This window comes from Oncorhynchus gorbuscha, linkage group LG14, assembly GCF_021184085.1.
Source record: "Oncorhynchus gorbuscha isolate QuinsamMale2020 ecotype Even-year linkage group LG14, OgorEven_v1.0, whole genome shotgun sequence".
NCBI classification, from domain to species: Eukaryota; Metazoa; Chordata; class Actinopteri; order Salmoniformes; family Salmonidae; genus Oncorhynchus; species Oncorhynchus gorbuscha.
The window spans coordinates 62,351,929-62,377,513 of record NC_060186.1 but is presented as its reverse complement, the minus strand read 5'-3'; the positions used below and the strand labels follow the sequence as shown (position 1 = coordinate 62,377,513).

The 25,585-nt window shown below is 45.0% G+C and overlaps 1 protein-coding gene across 1 annotated transcript in view; it reads left to right on the top strand.

Moving 5' to 3' along the window:
- fndc1 (fibronectin type III domain containing 1) overlaps positions 1 to 25,585 on the top strand; it is a 105,373-nt gene that overhangs the window by 57,787 nt on the left and 22,001 nt on the right. Inside the window, exons 5-15 of the mRNA XM_046299183.1 lie at positions 4,570 to 4,851; positions 5,196 to 5,294; positions 7,751 to 7,868; positions 7,966 to 8,153; positions 9,857 to 9,964; positions 10,456 to 10,650; positions 10,912 to 12,221; positions 12,793 to 14,154; positions 14,331 to 14,442; positions 14,667 to 15,026; positions 20,055 to 20,201. Coding sequence (XP_046155139.1) covers positions 4,570 to 4,851; positions 5,196 to 5,294; positions 7,751 to 7,868; positions 7,966 to 8,153; positions 9,857 to 9,964; positions 10,456 to 10,650; positions 10,912 to 12,221; positions 12,793 to 14,154; positions 14,331 to 14,442; positions 14,667 to 15,026; positions 20,055 to 20,201 — 4,281 coding nt within the window. The remainder of the gene's footprint in view (positions 1 to 4,569; positions 4,852 to 5,195; positions 5,295 to 7,750; positions 7,869 to 7,965; positions 8,154 to 9,856; positions 9,965 to 10,455; positions 10,651 to 10,911; positions 12,222 to 12,792; positions 14,155 to 14,330; positions 14,443 to 14,666; positions 15,027 to 20,054; positions 20,202 to 25,585) is intronic.

Below are 25,585 nucleotides of genomic sequence, written 5' to 3'. Positions count from 1 at the left end.
CCTGTGCTTACCGGGGGGCTAGAGAGACCGGGCAGGCACCGTGTTATGCTATGGAGCGCACGGTGTTTCCAGTGCGGGTGCATATCCCGGTGCGGTTCCTACCAGCTCTTCGTATTGGCCGGGCTAGAGTGGGCATCGAGCCAGGTAAGGTTGGGCAGGCTCGGTGTTCAAGAGCTCCAGTGCGCCTGCACGGTCCGGTCTATCCAGAGCCACCTCCACACACCAGTCCTCCGGTAGCAGCTCCTCGCACCAGGCTTCCTGTGCGTGTCCTCGGCCCAGTACCACCAGTGCTGCACCACGCATCAGGCCTACAGTGTGCCTCGCCTCTCCTGTGCTGCCGGAGCCTCCCGGCAGTTCAGCGCTATCAGAGCCTTCCTCCTCTACAGCGCTGCTGGAGTCTCCTGTCTGTTCAGCGCTATCAGAGCCTTTCTCCTCTCCTGCGCTACCGGAGTCTCCTCCCTGTTCAGCGCTTCTAGAGCCTTCCTCCTCTACAGCGCTGCCGGAGCCTCCTGCCTGTTCGGAGCAACCTGAGCTCAGTCTGCATGAAGCAGCCAGAGCTGTCAGTCTGTATGAAGCAGCCAGAGCTGTCAGTCTGCATGAAGCAGCCAGAGCTGCCAGTCTGCAAAGAGCTGTCAGTCTGCAAGGAGCTACCAGTCTGCAAGGAGCTGTCAGTCTGCATGGAGCAGCCAGAGCTGTCAGTCTGCAAGGAGCTGCCAGTCTGCAAGGAGCTGCCAGTCTGCAAGGTGCTGCCAGCCTTCATGGAGCAGCCAGTACTGTCAGTCTGCATAGAGCAGCTAGATCCGCCAGTCAGCCATGATCTTCTAGATTTGCTAGTCAACCAGATTCTTCCAGATCTGCCAGTAAACCAGTCTCTTCCAGATCTGCCAGTCAACCAGAATCTTCCAGATCCGCCAGCCAGCCAGGATCTACCGGAGCCTACTACCTGCCTGAGCTTCATCTCAGTACTGGGCTTCCTCTCAGTACTGGGCTTTCTCTCAGTCCCGGGCTTCCCCTCAGTCCCGGGCTGCCCCTCAGTCCCGAGCTGCCCCTCAGTCCCGAGCTGCCCCTCAGTCTCGAGCTGCCCCTCAGTTCAGTGGGGTTCTGGGTGAGGACTATTAGGCCATGGTCGGCGGCGAGGGTGGATTATCCCAGGATGCGTAGGGGAGGAACTATGACATTAATGGAGTGGGGTCCACGTCCCGAGCCGGAACCGCCACCATGGACAGACGCCCACCCGGACCCTCACTATGGTTGTGAGGTGCGTCCGGGAGTCCGCACCTTAGGGGGGGGGGTTCTGTCACGCCTTGGTCTTAGTATTTTGTGTTTTTGTTAATTATTTGGTCAGGCCAGGGTGTGACATGGGTTTATTTTGTTGTATTTTGTTTTGGGGTTTTGTAGTTGGGATGACGGCTGAGTAGGGGTGTAGCATAGGTTTGGCTGCCTGAGGCGGTTCTCAATCAGAGTCAGGTGATTCTCGTTGTCTCTGATTGGGAACCGTATTTAGGTAGCCGGGGTTTCACTGTGTATTTCGTGGGTGATTGTTCCTGTCTCTGTGTAGTGTTCGCCAGATATGCTGTATTAGGTTTTCACGTTCCGTTTGTTGTTTTGTATCTGTATAGTTATTTCATGTATCGCTTTTTTAATTAAAGACATGAGTAACCACCACGCTGCATTTCGGTCCGACTCTCTTACGACAAACGAAGAACGCCAACCACTTCACAAATTTCTTGTTAACAAACTATAGTTTTGGCAAGTCGGTTAGGACATCTACTTTGTGCATGACACAAGTAATTTTTCCAACAATTGTTTACAGACAGATTATTTAAACTAAATTCACTGTATCACAATTCCAGTGGGTCAGAAGTTTACATACACTATGTTAACTGTGCCTTTAAACACCTTGGAAAATTACAGAAAATTATGTCATGGCTTTCGAAGCTTCTGAAAGGCTAATTGACATCATTTGAGTCAATTGGAGGTGTACTTGTGGATGTATTTCTAGGCCTACCTTCAAACTCAGTGCATCTTTGCTTGACATAATGGGGAAATCAAAAGAAATCAGCCAAGACCTCCACAAGTCTGGTTCATCCTTGGGAGCAATTTCCAAATGCCTGATGGTACCACATTCATCTGTACAAAAAACAGTACGCAAGTATAAACACCATGGGACCACGCAGCCGTCATACCGCTCAGGAAGGAGACGCGTTCTGTCTCCTAGAGTTGAACATACTTTGGTGCAAAAAGTGCAAATCAATCCGAGAACAACAGCAAAGGACTTTGTGAAGATGCTGGAGGAAACAGGTACAAAAGTATCTATATCCACAGTAAAACGAGTCCTATATTGACATCACCTGAAAGGCCGCTCGGCAAGGAAGAAGCCATTGCTCCAAAACCACCATAAAAAAAGCCAGCCTGCAGTTTGTAACTGCACATGGGGACAAATATCGTACTTTTTGGAGAAATGTCCTCTGGTCTGATGAAACAAAAATAGAACTGCAAGCCGATGAACACCATCCCAAACGTGAAGCACGGGGGGTGGCAGCATCATGTTGTGGGTGTGCTTTGCTGTAGGAGGGACTGGTGCACTTCACAAAACAGATGGCATCATGAGGGAGGAAAATTATGTGGATATATTAAAGCAACATCTCAAGACTTCAGTCAAGAAGTTAAAGCTTGGTCACAAATGGGTCTTCCAAATGGACAATGACCCCAATCATGCTTCCAAAGTTGTGGCAAAATGGCTTAAGGACAACAAAGTCAAGGTATTGGAGTGGCCATCAGAAAGCCCTGACCTCAATCCTATAGAAAATTGCAGGCAGAACTGAAAAAGCGTGTGCGAGCAAGGAGGCCTACAAACCCGACTCTGTTACACCAGCTCTGTACAGATTCAGTGAGCATAGCCTTGATATTGAGAAAGGCCGCCATAGGCAGACCTGGCTCTCAAGAGAAGACAGGCTATATGCACACTGCCCACAAAATGAGGTGGAACGTCCTAAACTCCTGCCAAGGGTATGAAAATATTAGAGACACATATTTCCCTCAGATTAGTCACAAAGAATTTGAAAACAAACCCAATTTTGATAAACTCCCATATCTATTCTCCCAACATTTTGACCTGTTGCCACAAGAAAAGGGCAACCAGTGAAGAACAAACAACATTGTAAATACAACCTAAAGTTATGTTTATTCATTTTCCAATTTGTCCTTTAGCTATTTGCACATAATATGACATTTGAAGTGTAATGTTTACTGTACATTTTTTATTTTACTTGCTTTGGCAATGCAAACATGTGTTTCCCATGCCAATAAAGCCCTTAAATTGATATTGAATTGAGAGAGGGACAGAGAGAGAGTGAGTGAGTGAGAGAGAGAGAGAGAGAGAGAGAGAGAGAGAGAGAGAGAGAGAGAGAGAGAGAGAGAGAGAGAGAGAGAGAGAGAGAGAGAGAGAGAGAGAGAGAGAGAGAGAGAGAGAGAGAGAGAGAGAGAGAGAGAGAGAGAGAGAGAGAGAGAGAGAGAGAGAGAGAGAGAGAGAGAGAGAGAGAGAGAGAGAGAGAGAGAGAGAGAGAGAGAGAGAGAGAGAGAGAGAGAGAGAGAGAGAGAGAGAGAGAGAGAGAGAAATAGAAATAGGGAGAGAGAGAGACAGAGACAAAGAGAGAGAGACAGAGAGAGAGTGAGTGAGAGAGTGAAAGAGAAATAGGGAAAGAGAGAGAGAGAGAATGGGGAGAGATAGATCAGCAAACCCTTTCACACACAGACTGCTTCTGTCCTGTCAGGAACTCTTGTCCTGTCCTCCTATCCTTCTTTACTTTCTTCTCTTCACTTATCCTCTTCTCATCTCTCCTTCACTGATCCAGCAGGTAATAACTCCTACATATTAATTTCATAAGAGCGTAGTGACTAAACCTGTATGACCCTATCTTATGCCCACTTCTACTTTATCACTCTGTCTGACTGGATTGTGTCAACCTCTGCTGCAAATGCATTCATTCACTCTGAGGGAAAGAAGACCGCACAGCCTTTCATCTGATTATGGGAAAGAGGGATGAGAGATGGGGGGGAGGAGAGAAAGGAAAGGGAGGGACATGTTTTTCATTATGTTGTCAATGCTATCACTTGGCATGCCAGCGAAGCACGGGAGGGCTGGGGAAGATGGATGGCGGAACTGTCTGGCTGTCTGTCTGAGACGACTGTCCAGGCTGGAGTCAGACAGATATCATGTGATAACATCAGGAAGTAGGAAACAGGAAGCAGCAGCAGATGACATGGGAAGATTGTGTGGTCCGTGGTCGCTGTCTGTGTCCATGTTGTGATATCTCCAATGGTTACAGCGTCTCAGATATTGTAACTTGTTTTGATTATTGGAGAATAATTCCTTTTGGGCAAAGTGGGAAATATGGGGAGTTTCCCTGAGTACTCCACGGCATTTGAAACATTTCAAAACATAATGATGAGATAGAAACTCATAGTAGTGATTGCAGCGATCTGCATGTGAACCTGAGATTCCTTATGGTCTTATCAGGGTCAGGTGAACCATACTGCACTTCAGCGATATTTTTCTCTCTCTTCCAGCTCGTCCATCTCCTACTCCAGACACCCGGCCCAGGCCTGACCCCCCTGTGAGGATTCATGTGATGACAGGAACAGAGACAGGAGTAGATGAGGCATTGCGCCCCTCAAGCCTAACCTCCCCCAGGGGGCAGCGGATCCGGAGACCCCCCCAGTCGTCCTCCGGCCCTCGTCAGCCAGAGAGGGCTAGGGCAGGGCCAGCCCTGCTTGACCAGAGGTCCCAACACCAACAACACCACACCCAGCCACAGGCAGACCAGAGAAACAGACACAACCTCAAACTAGGTAAGAGCACCTGGATATTGTTGTGTGATGAGGGAATTAGAAGGTAGGCCCTTAAATGGCAGGTAATCTAAAACTCAGCCTGAAGAAGAGTCCAGTAGTATAAACGCGTTGCAGTTGTGCATCTTGATGCTATATAAGGGTTCCTCTGCTCCTACTTACAGCATATGTATTCTTCGTAGATATTACCTGTACATAGTTTACTAAAGTTTTCTTCATCGTACTGGTTGCCTACTTGTTGTCTTTCTTGTATATTGTTGTATGAACAGTATGTACTGTGTGTGCTAAGTGCCCACCCATAGTGTGTTGTAGAGTTTAAACGCTGGCCTATGTCTCTCTGTTCGTAGCTTCTGAGTCCGTCTATGTGGTATCACTGCAGGCACAGAGAGCAACGGGGCAGAGCGCGCCAAGCAGCAGGGCCACCTTGACCAAAAAAGCTCCACCAGGTACACCTTATGACCATGTAATTAGTCTTTACAACATCCTTAGAAGCCTTTATAACCACTCTTAATTAACTACATCCAGCTGCAAGGAAATCCTCTTCAGACAACACTCAAGCTACTAATTACATTATATTATTACATTATTATATTATTACACTATTACAATATTATTACATTATTGTATAATTGCATTATCATATTATTATATTACATTATTATATTTTTTACATGATTATATTATAATAGTACATTATTATATTATTACATTACTACAACATTGTTACATTATATTATTACATGATCATATTATTAGATTGTATTATTACTTGATTATATTATATTATTACATTATTACATTATTATATGATTACATTATTATATTGTATTATAACATTATTACATTATACATTTAACATTTAACATTTAAGTCATTTAGCAGACGCTCTTATCCAGAGCGACTTACAAATTGGTGCATTCACCTTATGACATCCAGTGGAACAGCCACTTTACAATAGTGCATCTAAATATTTTAAGGGGGGGGGTGAGAAGGATTACTTTATCCTATCCTAGGTATTCCTTAAAGAGGTGGGGTTTCAGGTGTCTCCGGAAGGTGGTGATTGACTCCGCTGTCCTGGCGTCGTGAGGGAGTTTGTTCCACCATTGGGGAGCCAGAGCAGCGAACAGTTTTGACTGGGCTGAGCGGGAACTGTACTTCCTCAGTGGTAGGGAGGCGAGCAGGCCAGAGGTGGATGAACGCAGTGCCCTTATTTGGGTGTAGGGCCTGATCAGAGCCTGGAGGTACTGAGGTGCCGTTCCCCTCACAGCTCCGTAGGCAAGCACCATGGTCTTGTAGCGGATGCGAGCTTCAACTGGAAGCCAGTGGAGAGAGCGGAGGAGCGGGGTGACGTGAGAGAACTTGGGAAGGTTGAACACCAGACGGGCTGCGGCGTTCTGGATGAGTTGTAGGGGTTTAATGGCACAGGCAGGGAGCCCAGCCAACAGCGAGTTGCAGTAATCCAGACGGGAGATGACAAGTGCCTGGATTAGGACCTGTGCCGCTTCCTGTGTGAGGCAGGGTCGTACTCTGCGGATGTTGTAGAGCATGAACCTACAGGAACGGGCCACCGCCTTGATGTTAGTTGAGAACGACAGGGTGTTGTCCAGGATCACGCCAAGGTTCTTAGCGCTCTGGGAGGAGGACACAATGGAGTTGTCAACCGTGATGGCGAGATCATGGAACGGGCAGTCCTTCCCCGGGAGGAAGAGCAGCTCCGTCTTGCCGAAGTTCAGCTTGAGGTGGTGATCCGTCATCCACACTGATATGTCTGCCAGACATGCAGAGATGCGATTCGCCACCTGGTCATCAGAAGGGGGAAAGGAGAAGATTAATTGTGTGTCATCTGCATAGCAATTATACGATTTATAGTAGTACATTATATTATTATATTATTACATTATTATATTTTATTATAACATTATTAAATTATTATATTATATTATTACATGATTATATTATTACATGATTATATTATTATATTGTATTATAACATTATTACATGATTATATTATTACATGATTTTATTGTTACATGATTATATTATTATATTGTATTATTACATGATTATATTATTATATTGTATTATACCATTATTATGTGATTATATTATGATATGGTATTATTAGATTATCATATTATTACATGATCATATTATTATATTGCATTATTACATGATTATATTATTATATTATATTATTACATGATTATATTATATTATTTATATTATTACATAATTATATTGCTATATGGTGTTGTTACATTATTATAATATTACATTATTATATTGTTACATTATTATATTGTATTATAACATTGTTACATGATTATATTATATTATTTATATTATTACATGATTATATTATTACATGATTATATTATATTATATTATATATATATATTATATACAGCCCCGTCGATGAGAATGGGGACATGCTGGGTGCTCTTTTTCCTGTAGTCCACAATCATCTCCTTGGTCTTGATCACGTTGAGGGAGAGGTTGTTGTCCTGGCACCACACGTCCAGGTCTCTGACCTCTTCCCTTTAGGCTGTCTCGTCGTTGTCGGTGATCAAGCCTACAACTGTTGTGTCATCAGGCAACAAGGCCTAGCCTTGCAGTCATGAGTGAAGAGGGAGTATGGCAGGGGTTCTTCGTCTGTCCCCATATGAGAACCCTTTTTGGTTCCAGGTAGACCTCTGTGGAAAGGGTTCTACATGGAACCTAAAACATATTATTCAAAGGGGACAGCCAAAAATATTATTCTCCTATGGGGACAGCCAAAGAACCCTTTTAGGTTCTAGATAGAACCTTTTTTTCTAAGAGTATAGTAACTTATTTTCAGTTAATTGTGCTTAGACCTGCAGACCTCCAGACCATGTTGTGTGTTGTGTATCCCCCATGCAGAGCCTGAGGAGCATGAGGCCAAAGACATCAGCGTGAGGGTCATGTCCCCTCAGTCTGTCCTCATCAGCTGGGTGGACCCGTCCATCGAGATGGAGAAGGTCCTCCCTGGGGACTCCAGGTGAGAGAGTGTGTGTGTTTTTGTGTGTCTGTGAGAAAGAGAGAGAGAGAGAGAGAGCGAGAGAGATAAGTCATATAATCCATTTTCCCCTCTCCAGACACTACACAGTGAAGTACAGGGAGAAGGGTGAGTCTGCTCGATGGGAGTACAAGGAGACCAACCAGAGGAGGCTGCTGATAGATACCCTGTCAGCTGACAGGATGTACGAGTTTTCTGTCCGCATCTCCAAGAGAGACAACCATGGCAAGTGGAGCACATCTGTGTTCCAGAGGACCCCAGAATCGGGTAGGTTTGTCTTACTTCCTGTCTGAAAAGAAAGGATAACCCCAAGTCTTCAATGTCATTTCCCATCTTTTAAAGTGGAAATCTACATTTCAAGCAATACAAAAGCGACTGTTTTGGTAAAGGGATTAGTGATGTGGCTGCGGAGATGTAACCACTCTCAGATTAACAGACAGACTATAGACTGACCATCCATGATATCAACATTATAGTTTGAACCACGTTATGAGGCTTTACAGTGTTTATTTACATGTACTTTGTTTACAAACATTGGAGTAAAACAAGGTTATATTTTGTTTTCTGATGTTGTATGACAGTTGAACTAAGCTCATGAGGCATTTAAAATTTACATTCAAGAATCAATGGGTTTATATAAGATTGCCCCTTTAAGAGGGAAAATGGTATTTTCTTGATTAAAGCTGCTATTTTCCTTTATTTAAATTTTCAAAGAGTCACGTGAGTCATACAATGAAAGATTTAAGGGTAAATCATAGGTTTTGGCGTTGATTCATATTTAATACAGATTGTTCCATTCAATCCCTCCTTACCTTAGACTGTAAACTGTCATGGTCAAAACGTATAGATTCAATGGTTGTAAAGATGGGGAGAGGACTGGACCATAATAAAAAGATGCTCTGCTTTTTTGACACCACACTCCAAACAGCAAGTTATACAGGCTCTAGTTTTGTCTTATCTTGATTATTGACCAGTCGTGTGGTCCAGTGCTGCAAGGAAAGACTTAGTTAAGCTGCAGCTGGCCCAGAACACATTTTGCTCTTCATTGTAATCAGAAGGCTGATATAAATACTATGCTGCCAGTCTCTCTTGGCTAAGAGTTGAGGAGAGACTGACTGCATCACATCTTTTTATAAGAAACATTCATGTGTTGGAAATCCCAAATTGTTTTCATAGTCAACTTACACACAGCTCTGACACACACACTTATCCCACCATACATGGCACCAGGGGTCTTTAAACAGTCCCCACATCCAGAACAAATTCAAGAAAATGTACAGTTTTATATAAAGCCCTTATTGCATGGAACTTCCTTCCATCTCAAATAAACAGCAAACCTGGTTTCAAAAAACAGATGAAGCAACACCTCACGGCACAACACCTCTCCCCTAGTTGACCTAGATAGAATATGTGCATGTATTGATATGTAGGCCTTTTAAATGTATGTAGTTCTGTCCTTGAGCTGTTCTGGTCTATTGCTGTTCTGTATAATGTCATGTTGTCTGGATCCCAGGAAGAGTAGCTGCTGCATTTGGAACAGCCAATGGGGACCCCAATAAAATACCTTCATGGAAACCTCTGCCAGTTTGTGATTTCCATCTCATTGCTTTATGTCATAATTCAGCACAGTTGGTGTATATCACTGCAATCCTCCCTTAACTGATCCTGTATACTGGTGTCATACAGTATATTCTGTCATGAGTGTAACATTCATATTGTAGCATTCATACAGCCTAGCTGACTGCTGCTTGGAGCTCTAGTCTAAATTTCCTTAGAGGATCTCCGGGGTGAGTTCTCTGGAAACATATGGCAAACTTTACATTTGTTTTACCCTATTTGAAGCCAATTGGCAGGAACTACAGTACTGTTACTGTACAAGTAGCCACTTCTCCTTCTTCTCTTCTCCTACCTTCTGTCTTCTCTCTCAGTACGCATTCCTTCTCATCCCTTTTGTCCTCTGTGCTGCTCAGCTCCCTCCGGTCCTCCAGAGAACTTTCACGTGAAGGCGCTGAGAGGGAAGGGAACCGCCGTCACGGCGACCTGGGACCCTCCTGAGGAACCCAACGGGAGGATACGTGGTCAGAGCATGACACTCCTCTCTGATCCTTCAGTAGATGATTTCACTGTACAGATGCAATATCTACATTTCACCAGTTTCTCACAGCTGGAAAATAATCCTGCAGCAAAAGGAAATGTGAATTATTGTGTGGATTATAACTAATGGACGTTGTTGAAGTGGTTGATACATTTTTTGTTATAGTAAATCAGGTATGACACTTACAAGTGGAAATGACAAACTTTAAAATGTTTAATACACTACAACTTGGCATTTCCTGCTGTGTACATCTGTATCTCTCGTCAAATATGTGTTGACAAATAAACAGTCAAACAGTCAACTAATTGATCAATATGAATCCATCAGTTATTCAATTGATCAATCAAAGCCCCACCTAAATAATTAATCAATCCATCGATTCTAAACCACATTATACATCAATTTATTGATTCAGGTTTATTAAAAACATACATTGTTGGTGCTATGTAATGATCCTGGCACTCCTCCGCACAGAGTACATCATGTCCTATGCTCCTGCCATGAAACCCTTTGGGATGAAGACAGTGACATACCGTGGCAGCATCACCTCAGCCATCGTAGACGGCCTCCAGCCTGGGGACCGTTACATCTTCAAGATCAGGGCCACCAACAGGAGGGGCCAGGGCCCTCAAACCAAAGCCTTCAGTGTGGCCGTGCCTCGTGGCACCAGTAAGCACATCTGCTGTGTGTGTGTGTGTGTGTGTGTGTGTGTGTGTGTGTGTGTGTGTGTGTGTGTGTGTGTGTGTGTGTGTGTGTGTGTGTGTGTGTGTGTGTGTGTGTGTGTGTGTGTGTGTGTGTGTGTGTGTGTGTGTGTGTGTGTGTGTGTGTGTGTGTGTGTGTGTGTGTGAGTGCATTTCCGCATGTGTGTGTGTTGATAGTTGCATTTCTAATGGTTTGTACACTTAACTAATACTCCATCTTACTTGTCAGCCAACAGCGCTGCCTCCCCACCAACTCATCACTCCAAGGGCCAAGGAGGCCGTAGAACCAGCCACACACCTTCTCGGACCACCGAACAGGACAGTTACCATGACGATGACACCGACCTCCAATTTGACCCCGTGACCGAACAGCTGACCACACCCACCCAGACCACATCCTCCGCCACCAGACGGACACACCCACTCACCCAGACACGCTCCTATCACAGCATCTTCTCAGATGTGAGGGGCACGGTCAGGAAGGGGGCGACCAATCAGCAACTAGGAGGCGGAACCTCTTCAGCCAGAGATAAGGGGAGAGAGACAGAAACAGAGGATGAACAGGAGGAGGAGTACAAAACAACAGAACCCAATCCAGAAGAACAGAAGAATTTGAGGCTCACCAACGAGGCTCTGGAGGAGAAGAAAAAAGCATTGACTCAGAACAACGGTGTTCCTTCTGAACCTAAGGAGGAGGACAGGAGCCATGGCAGAGGGAGAGGGAAAGATCCAGCTGTAGATGAGACCTCTAGCCCCAGCCTCAAAACAGAGGTTCCCTCAGAGGGCTCCTCATCATCGTCCAAACCCTCCTACACTCTCCGCAAACCTCTCTCCGGTAGACGCATCAACTCTGGTCGACCGCAATTCTCCCGGACATCTGGCTTAGGGTCAGTGTTCCAGCCGAAGACACAGGATGCAGAAATGGACAGTGCCTCCTCCTCCTCCTCTTTGTCCTCCAGCCCATCCCACAGCCAGGAGTCAGCAGCCATCAGGAAAGACGATGCGGTCACCAACTATGCCGAGGGTAAAAACACCTATGACCAGCCCAGTGTCACAGAAACCAAACCCTCCCCCTCCACCCCAGAGCAGGCCATCCCAGAGCCCGAGGCTGAGGCACCTTCTGTGGGTAGGGGTCCTGCTCTGCCAGGTCGTGGATATGGTTATGGCAGGAGGAAACCCGGGATCCTGTCTCGAGGGAATCCAAATGGCCGAGTTCTGACTGGACTCCGCAAACCTGGGTCAGCCTCAACATCGACCGGAGGCAAGATTCCTGAAACGTCACAAACTCACGGCTCACATACTCCTAACGCGCAGGACTCAACACACCACCAGGAGAGAAATGACCACAACGACTACAAAAACACAGAGACAAAGGCCACAAAAGAAGAAGAACCCACTTCCAATTCTCAGACCATATCCTCTACACATCCCTCAGACGAGGACGCAAGAGAGGACAGGACAGAGGAGAGAGGGAGGGGAGACAGGAGAGAGGAGAGAGGGAGAGATGACAGGAGAGAGGAGAGAGTGAGGGGAGACAGGACAGAGGAGGGAGGGAGGGGAGACAGGAGAGAGGAGGGATGGAGAGGAGGCAGGAGAGAGGAGACAGGGACGGGGGACAGGAAAGAGGTGGGTGGGAGGGTAGACAGGAGAGAGGAGGGAGGGAGGGGTGACAGGAGAGAGGAGAGAGGGAGGGGAGACAGGAGAGAGGAGGGTGAGAGGGGAGACAGGAGAGAGGAGGGAGGGAGGGGAGATAGGAGAGAGGAGGTTGAGAGGGGAGACAGGAGAGAGGAGGGAGGGAGGGGAGACAGGACAGAGGAGAAAGGGAGGGGAGACAGGACAGAGGAGAAAGGGAGGGAGACAGGAGAGAGGAGGAAGGGAGGGAGCCAGTAGAGATGAGGGAGGGAGGGGAGACAGGAGAGAGGAGGGAGGGAGGGGAGACAGGAGAGAGGAGGGAGAGAGGGGAGACAGGAGAGAGGAGGAAGGGAGGGGAGAGAGGAGAGAGGAGGAAGGGAGGGGAGACAGGAGAGAGGAGAGTGAGAGGGGAGACAGGAGAGAGGAGGAAGGGAGGGGAGACGGGAGAGAGGAGGGTGAGAGGGGAGACAGGAGAGAGGAGGGTGAGAGGGGAGACAGGAGAGAGGAGGGTGAGAGGGGAGACAGGAGAGAGGAGGGTGAGAGGGGAGACAGGAGAGAGGAGGGAGGGAGGGGAGACAGGAGAGAGGAGAGAGCGAGGGGGGAGAACAACTACAACACCCCAGCTCCCCCTCCCTCCAGGATTAACCCCTTTGGAAACCGTCACCAGAGCAGGTTTGGAACAGGGACGGGGAGCAGTAGCAGGGCCTCCTCCCCCCGGGCGGACGGGAGGGTTCCCTGGAGCAGGACTACCTCCTCGTCCTCCGTTGGGGCAGGGAGACCCCTCCTTAGAGGAACCCCCTCCAGGACAGTTGCATTGGGGGCAGCAGGAGCCTCAGGGGAATCGAGGACCTCAGCATTGCAGGAGACCAGTGAAGATGCTAAAACCTCCTCCACCCTCTACCCATTAAAGAACGGGGAGAGGGCGGGGTCACCTAAACCCTCTCTGCCCAACAGGAGTGCAGTTCTAGGTGGATCTAGGAATCCCATCACCTCCTCTTCCTCCTCCAACCCCTCCTCTAGTGGTCGTAGAGACTCCAGAGAGCAAGTCCACAGAGGAAGCAGCATCAGGGAGGACAGCAGTAATGACCATGAGGAGGACTATCTCTACGAGGGGAGTAAGGAGATCTATGAGAAAGTCACAGACCCAACCCCTGTCCCCAAAACTACTACCACCACTACCACCACTACCACTACCTCAGCCCCCAGTACCCCCCGCAGGGTGTCCCAGAGTGGGGATAATGAGAATGTGGACCCCAAGCTTGGTAGAATCAGACCCGGTTTAATCCCCAGTTCTACGTTCCCCCGACGTCCCATTTTAGGTCCCAACGGGAGGGTGAGATCCCCCACACTCACAAACAGGCAGACGGCTTCTAGGTTCCCCTTTAGAGCACAACCAGCACAGAGCACACAGTTAGATTCCTCTAACCCAGACACATCCCCTTCCTCTTCTTCCTCTTCCTCCTCTAGTCTGCCACGGCCAGACCACAGGGTTAACGGGGGCACTAGTGTTAGCACTGGAGGCTCCCCCCCTTCCCTCTCTCTCCCCTCCCTCAGACAGACCTCCTCTAGTGAGGGTTCCCAGGGGTCTCAGGACTCCTCCTCCTCATCCAGAGACTCTTTGGGGGGGCAGGGGATGAGGATGCGCTACCCCAGTCGGTCAGACCCCTTCCTCAGGGGTAAAACCCCCAGGGGAGGCCTCAAGCCTGGCTACGGAAACGGTAGCGGTAAAAATGGCCGCCCCAATCTCACAGTGACCAGTGACAAAGAGTCCGGCACACCTAATGACAACACAAAACCTAATGGACGAAGGTACATCACTGGGCCTGATGGAGCCAAATGGGTATGTGTGTCTGTGTCTCAATTCCAAAGGTACAAAGGGGATTGAAAGGAGACATTTTTATTGTTGACTTTTCACCTGCAATGATAACCATTATGCAGACTTTATTTTGTAATGTTCCCTATGACAGTATGAGTCTTGTCTTCAACACTGTGGTGTGTATGTGTTGTTTTCTTCAGGTGGTGGACTTGGATGAGGGGGTCCTGATGAACGAGAATGGCATGGTTCTCCAGGACTCTCAGGGCCGACCCAGGAGGGTGGTGCTGGGAGAGGATGGACGCACCATCTTTGGTGAGATACTGTATACCTTCTCTTATTGAACTCAGTTTCTATGAGTATTGCAGGTCTACTTTCCTAAGAGCTTTGTAAATGTGTTGGTATGTCAAGACTTCTCATTCTCCTTATTTATTACGGAGAAAGGGATAAATCACACTTACAGCACAAAATCTAACTGTTTTGTTTCTCAAATGGTTTTCACACAGAAAGATCATTGATTGTTTGTTCTCCCCTACTAGACCACCAGGGCAGCCCATTAGTGAACCAGGAGGGTCAGGCTCTGTTCGGTCATGGTCGGGAGAGCCAACCATTGGTCAACCCCAAAGACAAGTTCCTGACCGTGGGTGGCAAACCCGTCATTGGCCTGGACCGGCCTAAACCCAGGACCACAACCACAACCACAACCACAACCACAACCAGACCTCCTACTACGACCACACCTGAACCAACCACGCTCCCAACCACCACTGAAATGACCACAGAGGAGACCACGACCATGCTGGTGTTCCCATCTTGTCCTCCAGGAATGTTTTTAATCAGGGATGAGAATGGATTTCCAATGCTGGATGCTGATGGTGTCCTGGACTGTTATCCTGAAGGTGAGTCTGACTAACGCTTATGTATGTATTGTCAGATTACTAGTAGTATCATAATAATAATAATAGTAGTACTAGTAGTAGTAGTAGTAATAGTAGTAGTAGTAGCAATAGTAGTACTAGAAGTGGTAGTAGAAGTAGTAGTAATAGTAGTAGTAGTAGTAGTAGTAGCAGCAGCTACTACTAGTAGTGGTAGTAGAACTAACTATTAGCAGTAGTAGTAATAGTAGCAGCTAGTAGTAGTAGTAGTAGTAGTAGTAGTAGTAGTAGTAGTAGTAGTAGTAGTAGTAGTAGTAGCAGCTACAAGTAGTAGTGGTAGTAATAGTAGTAGCAGCTACTACTAGTAGTGGTAGTAGTAGTAGCAACTACAAGTAGTAGTGGTAGTAATAGTAGTAGCATCTACTAGTAGCAGTAGTAGCAGCTACAAGTAGTAGTGGTAGTAGTAGTAGTAGTAGTAGTAGTAGTAGTAGCTACTAGTAGTAGTGGTAGTAGTAGTAGTAGTAGTAGTAGTAGTAGCTACTAGTAGTAGTAGTAGTAATAGTAGTAGTAGTAGCAATAGTAGTACTAGAAGTGGTAGTAGAAGTAGTAGTAATAGTAGTAGTAGTAGTAGTAGTAGCAGCAGCTACTACTAGTAGTAGTAGTAGAACTAACTATTAGCAGTAGTAGTAATAGTAGCAGTGGTAGTTGTAGTAGTAGTAGTTGTAGTAGTAGTAGTTGTAGTAGTAGTAGCAGTGGTAGTTATAGTTGGAGCAGTAGTAGTAGTTGTAGTAGTAGTAGTTGTAGTAGTAGTAGTAGTACTAGTAGTAGCAGTAGTTGTAGTAGTAGTAGCAGTGGTAGTTGTAGTAGTAGTTGTAGTAGTAGTGGCAGTGGTAGTTGTAGTGGTAGTGGCAGTGGTTGTAGTAGTAGTAGCAGTAGTAGTGGTGGTAGTAGTAGTAGTAGTAGTTGTACTAGTAGTAGCAGTAGTAGCAGTTGTAGTAGTAATAGTAGCAGTAGTTGTAGTAGTAGTAGCAGTAGTTGTAGTAGCAGTGGTAGTTGTAGTTGTAGCAGTAGTAGTAGTAGTAGTAGTTGTAGTAGTAGCAGTTGTAATAGCAGCTACTAGTAGTAGTAGTAGTTGTAGTAGGAGTAGCAGTATTTGTAGTAGTAGTAGCAGTGGTAGTTGTAGTAGTAGTAGTAGTAGTTGTAGTAGTAGTAGTTGTAGTAGTAGTAGCAGTGGTAGTTATAGTTGTAGCAGTAGTAGTGGTGGTAGTAGTAGTAGTAGTTGTAGTAGTAGTAGTAGTAGTACTAGTAGTAGCAGTAGTTGTAGTAGTAGTAGCAGTGGTAGTTGTAGTGGTAGTAGTAGTAGTTGTAGTAGTAGTGGCAGTGGTAGTTGTAGTAGTAGTGGCAGTGGTTGTAGTAGTAGTAGCAGTAGTGGTGGTAGTAGTAGTAGTAGTAGTTGTACTAGTAGTAGCAGTAGTAGCAGTTGTAGTAGTAACAGTAGTAGTAGTAGTAGTAGCAGTAGTTGTAGTAGTAGTAGCAGTGGTAGTTGTAGTTGTAGTGGTAGCAGTGTTAGTTGTAGTAGTAGTGGCAGTGGTAGTTGTAGTTGTAGCCGTAGTAGTAGTAGAAGAAGAAGAACAGTATAAAATTAATCTAACTAGTTTAGTTGAAGTCTGGATAATAAGAGTGTTTGCCAAATGAACAAATATGTAATGCCCTCTCACTTTATCGTACTCTAACAATATTCCACAGTATCTGATAGGGCCAGTTTCCCGGACCCTGATTAAACCTATTTCTGGGCTGAAAAGCACTTTCAATGGAGATTGAGTGGAGAAACTGACCCATGTTGTCTGTAACGGCCTATGCATGCTAAGCAGTGGATCAGAAGGGATTCTGACATCAGTTAGTCTGTGAGCTGTTATTGTTTACCCATCTCCATAACATGCTGACTATTTGTATATCCTGTCTGTGGCCAGAGAGCCCTGCAAGATCTAGCCAGGCACAATCGAGAGATTTGTCTTCAGAGAACACTGGAACCGTATCAGGGCCTGGGTTCAAATACTATTTGAAATCATTCAAATACTTTGATCATTTGCCCTAGCCTGCCTGAAGTTGGCAGGGTTTGCAGTTTTGGTTCTATTTTATTGGTGCCAATAATCCAGGTAAACTCAGACAAGCACCAGTAAGGTATTTGAAATGATTTAAAATAGTATTTGAACCCAAGGCCAGCCACATCCGTTGGGGCTGGGTTAAACCCCTACCAAACCTACTCCCTGAGCTCAGCTGTCTCACTACAAGACACACGATCAACACACACTAACACGCCGTTTTCTGGCTAAGTGGTCCATAGGGATGACACAAAGTTCACATTCTGACAAATACATCTTATAGGGCTCTAGTAGGGGAAATTGTAACAAACACACACTCAAAGACAGACAGCCATAAGTAATATGCTTTGTAATGTAAGTCTCCTCTTTGAAAGTATAATGTACTAACTATGCCCAGTTGTGTTGAGTTTACGATAGGACATTTGAGATGACTAAGAACCAATAAAGAAGGAAATACTTATTTGTTAACTCAAAACAGTGCACCACTTTATCCCACCGTTTACTCTCAGCTTTTCACTGTATCTTGAATACAGAGGGAGTGTTACAGCGTGGGTATAGGTGCATATGGCTGTGCCTTTTCTGTGTGTGTACAGATGTAGGATCTTCATTTGATCACTCTTTTGTTGCTGAGGATTTTCCTTCACAGCTGCAAGGTGTAGTGTATTTGAGTTTTAAAAACGCTTTTAAAGATTGTAATTCCCACTTTGACATTTCAGACTTCATTTGCCATAACAAAAAATGTATCTACCCCTACAAAAATGTTGATAAATTATAATCCACATCATAATTCACATTTCCTGTTGCTGCAGGATTATTTTCCTGCTGTAGCAAACTGGCTCAAATTAAGATCCTGTATGCGTGTGTATGTACAGTATGTGTGTGTGTGTGTGTGTGTGTGTGTGTGTGTGTGTGTGTGTGTGTGTGTGTGTGTGTGTGTGTGTGTGTGTGTGTGTGTGTGTGTGTGTGTGTGTGTGTGTGTGTGTGTGTGTGTGTGTGTGTGTGTGTGTGTGTGTGTGTGTGTGTGTGTGTGTGTGTGTGTGTGTGTGTGTGTGTGTTTTGTGGTCATGCTATAGCCTGTCACGCTTTTCCTACAGAGGAATCCTCAGGAATGGAAATGGACTCCATGGGTACGGTTGCCATGGTGCCTTATCCTTTAGCTATTGAGTAGGCCACTGGGCTTGGTCTGCCTTGTTTCAATGTTTATCTATCAGTTCATCTGTTTGTTTACTTTCTTCTCTCATGTTTCCTTGCCTGTGGTCTTTGCTTTTTTGCTGCGGTCAGTTGTGTGTTTGTTTGGTTTGGGGCTCCTTCCATCGTCGGCTGTGTCTCTGATGTTTCATCTGGCCAACTCAACTCAACTATACAGTGCCTGTGAACTGCATTTCTAACCCAGAGAGAATGAATGCCCTGGCATGCTCTACTGCACCGTTCTTCTCTGATATTGCTGCGTGTGATGACTGTTATATCATGTCATGTTATGTCATGTTATGGTATGGTAATGCATCACTGGTTTTAGTCACTGGTTTTAGTGAATGGGGCAACTGTGATGATGTTATGTTTGGTGAGCATTGTGATGTTATAGTTTAAGCACAATAAGAAAACAATTGCTCGTATGCACCTAGTCCTATTAGCTTGCTATAGAATAGTCGTGTGGGACAAATTGCATTGGCTCAAGCCTGTGTTTAAGGCACATGATGATGCCATGCAGAGGTCCATTGGCACTCCAGAGGCCAGACCTACTGGTGCTGCTGGAAGTAACTCATTGATTTCACTGACCTCACTGACTTAATCCTTACACATCTGTTAGGCTTATACACTGATGAAGACAGCTTGTCTGTCGAAACGTTGGATATTAGATTATTCAATTATTGCATCTGAGCGCCTAGAGTGTGCGGCTCTCCTTTTATTTTTCAAAGAACCATGAACATACAGTGATCTACTGTGAAACGAGCATCATGTACAATATCTGGTACCCCAGGAATGGAAAAAATAATGGAAGAAGTTGTCTTTTGCAAGGAAAACCGTCTGGGTCATTTCCAATGAGATCACACTGTAGTGAGGTGCGTACTGGCAGCAGGAGAGCGAAAACTGATTTACAACGGTGTCGTTTAATATTCATAAACCACCGTCAACAGAACAATACAATAAATGGGTCAAACAAAACCAGGTAAATACCAGCATACCGTTGCACAAGCACTACAAGAAACAATTACCGACAAGTACATGGGGGGAACAGAGGGTTAAATACACAACATGTAATTGATGGAATTGGAACCAGGTGTGATGGAAGACAAGACAAAACCAATGGAAAATGAAAAGTGGATCAGCGATGGCTAAAAGGTCGATGACTTCGACCACCGAACGTCGCCCGTACAAGGAGACGGACCAACTTTGCTGGAAGTTGTGACACACACTCATTTCCAATGAGATCACACTCATTTCCAGTGAGATCACACTCATTTTCAATAAGATCACACTCATTTCCAATGAGATCACACTCATTTCCAATGAGATCACACTCATTTCCATTGAGATCACACTCATTTTCAATGAGATCACACTCATTTCCAGTGAGATCACACTTATTTCCAATGAGATCACATTAATTTCCAGTGAGATCACACTCATTTCCAGTGAGATCACACTCATTTCCAATGAGATCGCATTAATTTCCAGTGAGATCACACTCATTTCCAATGAGATCACATTCATTTCCAATGAGATCACACTCATTTCCAGTGAGATCACACTCATTTCCAATGAGATCACACTCATTTCCAGTGAGATCACACTCCTTTGCAGCGTTATTACATGATTATTACATGGCAATTACACAGGTTTAGTCCTATGTAGCAAAATGTAACACCCATTTAGATTGGATTCAATGGTATATGTATCTAGTCTGCGATGTTCATGCCTTAACTTGCTGTTTGTTTGCCTTGTTTTCTAGATGAGATGTTGTGGCAAACCACCCTGCCCCCCACCCTGCCCCCTACCACCACCACCCCAGACCCCCCCACCCCTGAACCAGAGAGCAGGCCCTTCAACAACAGCCCTTCCAATGAGTTCGACCTCACTGGGAAGAAACGTTTCACAGGTAGGCTACGGTACTATGGAGAAAAGTCACGTAATAGCCGCTGGTCATGTGTATTTATTTGAATGATAGGTGTGATGTGCAATGAATAGATTGTTTTTTAAGGTTCAAATATGAAATTCTTGAAACAATATATATTAATTTTTAAGGTTAGGGAAAAGTGCAGTGAATAATGTCACTTTCTAGAATGTCAATATAAATTAATGTATTTATGGTTGTTTGTATTTTTGTCTTTTAGTCATTATATGTGTTATTATTTTTACCGTCGAGGACCACTTTGGAAACAAACATTTTAATTATTACTTTTAAGTTATATCATCTGGGTCCACATTGTACATTTTGTTGTATATGTCTGTTACCCCAAAAAGGAGCCACTTACAGTAGCGAGTGCATACATTTTTGTACTGGACCCCGTAGGAATTGAACCCTAAACACAATGATCACACAGAACCTGAAGAAACGTTTTTTAGAAATGTTTGCAAATTTATTAAAAATTAAAAACAGAAATACCTTATTTACATAAGTATTCAGACCCTTTGCTATGAGACTCGAAATTGAGCTCAGGTGCATCCTGTTTCCATTGATCATCCTTGAGATGTATCTACAATTTCATTGGAGTCCACCTGTGGTAAATTCAATTGATTTGAAAATATTTGGAAAGGCAAACACCGGTCTATATAAAGGTCCAACAGTTGACAGTACATGTCAGAGCGAAAACCAAGCAATGAGATTGAAGGAATTCTCCATAGAGCTCAGAGACAGGATTGTGTCGAGGCACAGATCTGGGGAAGGGTACCAAAACATGTCTGCAGCATTGAAGGTCTCCAAGAACACAGTGGCCTCCATGATAAGAACCACCGAGATTCTTCCTAAAGCTGGCCGCCTGGCCAAACTGAGCAATCAGGGGAGAAAGGCCTTTGTCAGGGAGTTGCCCACAAACCCGATGGTCACTCAGACAGAGCTCCAGACTTCCTCTGTGGAGAAGGACAACCATAACTGCCGCACTCCACCAATCAGGCCTTTATGGTAGAGTGGCCAGACGGAAGCCATTCCTCAGTAAAAGGCACATGACAGCCTGCTTGGAGTTTGCCAAAAGTTTGCCAAAAGGCAAAATGAAATGAAACCAAGATTGAACTCTTTGGCCTGAATGCCTAGCGTCAAGTCTGGAGGAAACCTGGCACCATCCCTATGGTGAAGTATGGTGGTGGCACCATCATGCTGTGGGGATGTTTTTCAGCAGCAGGGACTGGGTGACTAGTCAGGATCGGATCGAGGGAGAGATGAACAGCGCAAAGTACAGAGAGATCCTTGATGAAAACCTGCTGTAGAGCACTCAGGACTTCAGACTAGGGTGAAGGTTCACCTTCCAACAGGACAATGACCCTAAGCACACAGGCGACGCAGGAATGGCTTTAGGACCAAGTATCTGAATGTCCTTGGGTGGCCCAGCCAGAGCCCGGACTTGAACCCAATTGAATATCTCTGGAGAGACCTGAAAATAGCTGTGCAGCGACGTTTCCCATCCAACCTGACAGAACTTGAGCGGATCTGCAGAGAAGAATGGGAGAAACTCCCCAAATACAGGTGTGCCAAGCTAGTCTCATACCCAAGAAGACTCGAGGCTGTAATCGCTGCCAAAGGTGCTTCAAAAAAGTACTGAGTAAAGGGTCTGAATACTTATGTAAATGTGATATTTATTTTTGTTATACATGTGCAAACATGACCAAAAAAAATGTTTTTTTGCTTCGTCATTATGGGGTATTGTGCGTAGATTGTCGCCTACAGAGACGGAGGGCCAATCAAGGTCCTGGACAGCTGCTTGCATTGTTTGCCGGGTACATCAGCAATTTTGCTTAAGGCCCTCAAAACGCTCTGACTGCACGTGTGTGTACGTAAACCCGTGAGCCACTGCAGCCCCTCATGATGATTTCAGTTTTTTTGTGACCCCACCCTCATAAAAGTTGCCCATTCCTGGTGTACATAATACATGGGACTGGGTCTGTATATGAAGTGTCATTATGACAGATCAGTGATTTGGAGCAATGGAGTCAGTTGAGAAAGTTGTTTCCAGAACAAATGGTCACACTTTGTACTTCTGAATCCCAATGCTATTGAGTCTTGACAGGCCAGGGTCTTGACAGGCCATGGTCTTGACAGTCTAGGATCTTGACAGGCCAGGGTCTTGACAATCCAGGGTCTTGAGAGGCCAGGGTCTTGACAAACCAGGGTCTTGACAGTCTAGGATCTTGACAGTCTAGGATCTTGACAGGCCAGGGTCTTGACAGTCTAGGATCTTGACAGTCTAGGATCTTGACAGGCCAGGGTCTTGACAGTCTAGGATCTTGACAGTCTAGGATCTTGACAGGCCAGGGTCTTGACAGTCTAGGATCTTGACAGTCTAGGATCTTGACAGGCCAGGGTCTTGACAGTCTAGGATCTTGACAGGCCAGGGTCTTGACAGGCCAGGGTCTTGACAGTCTAGGATCTTGACAGGCCAGGGTCTTGACAGAATTCAACGAATGCAAGAACACCAGCCTTTGCCTCTATGGACACATTGATACACCGTGATACATTGGTGGTTTAAGAAATTAGGCCAATCAGGCCAATGCAACAGCAGGCCTATAACTTGAATCATGAACTAAGTAAAATACATACGCCTAAAGCCGACAAATAAAAACAGTAGAAAATATCCAGATAAATTCAGGTTCCTTCAATCGCTCTACTCCGCCTGTCTGCCTCCCTTTCTATTTTTGGGATGTTGAATCGCGGGAGAATGCTGTGGTAGCCGTGCTGGTTAAGTGTGCCTTGCATTCCAAATTAATCACTGACTGTCACCAGTAAAGCAGCCCCCCACCATCACACCTCCTCCATGCTTCACTGTGGGAACCACACATGTGGAGATCATCCGTTCACCTATTCTGCGTCTCACAAAGACACTAGTTGTAACCAAAAATCTCCAATTTGAACAGATTTTCACTGGTCTAATGTCCATTGCTCATATTTCTTGGCCCTAGCAAGTCTCTTCTTCATATTGGTGTCCTTTAGTAGTGGTTTCTTTGCAGCAATAGACCATGAAGGCCTGATTCACACAGTCTCGTCTGAACAGTTGATTTTGAGATGTGTCTGTTACTTGAACTCTGTGAAGCATTTACTTGAGCTGCAATCTGAGGTGCAGTTAACTCTAATAAATGTATCAAATCAAATGTATTTATATAGCCGTTCTTACATCTGCTGATATCTCAAAGTGCTGTACAGAAACCCAGCCTAAAAGCCCAAACAGCAAGCAATGCAGGTGTAGAAGCACTGTACCCTCTACAGCAGAGGTAACTCTGTGTCTTCCTTTCCTGTGGTGGTCCTCATGAGAGCCAGTTTCATCATAGTGCTTGATGGTTTTTGTGACTGCACTTGAAGAAACTTTCAAAGTTCTTGAAATGTTCCGTATTGACTGACCTTCATGTCTTAAAGTAACGATGGACTGTTGTTTCTCTTTGCTTATTTGAGCTGTTCTTGCCATAATATGGACTTGGTCTTTTACCAAATAGGACTATCTTCTGTACACAAGCCCTACGTTGTCACATCAAAACTGGTTTACTCAAACGCATTAAAAAGGAAAGAAATTCCACAAATGAACTGTTAACATGGCACACCTTAATTGAAATACATTCCAGGTGACTACCTCATGAAGCTGGTTGAGAGAATGCCAAGAGTGTGCAAAGCTGTCATCAAGGCTAGGGATGGCTACTTTGAAGAATCTCAAATATAACATATAATTTGATTTGTTTAACACTTTTTTGGTTACTACATGATTCCATATGTGTTATTGCATAGTTTTGATGTCTCCACTATTATTCTACTACGTGGAAAATTCAACAACAACAAAAATGAAGAAAAAGCCTTGAATGAGTAGGTGTATCCGAACTTTTGACTGGTACTGTATGTAATGGGGAATTAATAACAAATAAACAATCAAAGGGCAAACAATCGGCACAATGAAACAATGAATGTGCAAGAATTGGCAGGAGACAGCGGAGCACATTCTGGAGAGCTGAGTGCATGCATTCTGGAGAGAGAAGCCCATATCTTCGCCACCCACCCTTCCCCTTCTTCTTGTCTCAACATTTTGAATTATACTCAAGACACATTATCTTGTCACAAACTGGCTCGTAGCCCGTAACAAAAAGGGAGACAACGCAGAGATCAAGGAACAACAAACATATATTTATTAACTAAAGTAAACTATATGCAATTAACAATGGTGTGTGTAGTCAGTAATCAGTAGTGTAAGTGAGTGGTTGCGTGTATCGATGGTGATAATGAGAGGTGTCAAAACAAATAATCCACAAAATGCCACAACCAAAAATAACAGTGTGTCTGCGTGGAGAGAGTCTCCTCAATGAATGGAGGGAATGGAGTATTTATCCCCAGACACACCCGAGCCCAGGTGTGTCCCAATTTGCTTACGACCCTCCCGGCTCCGCCCACCGACATCCTATTAAAGAAAACAAGAGCAAAGAGAAAGAATTCCCCCACCATAAAACCGGGAATCACCAAGGACCCCGGGAACACCACACCAACCAAACATAATACTGCCCTTGTTAACACGACCCCACCGCGATGCACAAATTGCTGGCTCCCCAAATAGGTGCAGGCTTAGGTCTGCAAATTATGCCCATAGAAACGCATTGGGCTTATTCAGGACGATGGGAGTGAGTCCTCTCGCTTCGCCTCTTCTTCTCTGCTGAAACTAGCGAGCCAAACAGCGCCCCTCTGTCTTATTATATGTAGCCCATTTTGTCTGGTCAGAAAAAGTATGACATGCCATACTCCTTTTGTCCAGACAGCATCAGACGCATGGTCTACAAATAGGAGACAGAGGTTGGCGCTGTTTCGCTCGCTCGGATGCTTTATCTGAGATTCAGACTCTGTCAAATATTGCATGAAATGGGATATACAATTGCTAAATGTCTATGCCTCATGGCAAAGAGTAGTCTCGAAAGAACCGAGGCTAGGCAAAGTGTGTAGATTTGCACAAAATTAACTGTAAAACAGTTAAACATAAACAGGTTCCACACTCAAAATATGAAAAAACATTCAATCAAATCCAATTTTATTGGTCACATAAACACGGTTAGCAGATGTTAATGTGAGTGTAGCAAAATGCTTGTGATTCTAGTTCCAACCATGCAGTAATATCTAACAAGTAATCTAACAATTTCACAACAACTATCTTTTACACACAAGTGTAAATGAATGAATAAGAACATGCACATATAAATACTTCAGATTTCCCGGGATAACAGTGTAAGAAATAATACATTAAAAAACTAAAAAACACTGCATAGTTTCCTAAGAACTCGAAGCGAGGCGGCCATCTCTGTCAGCGCCGG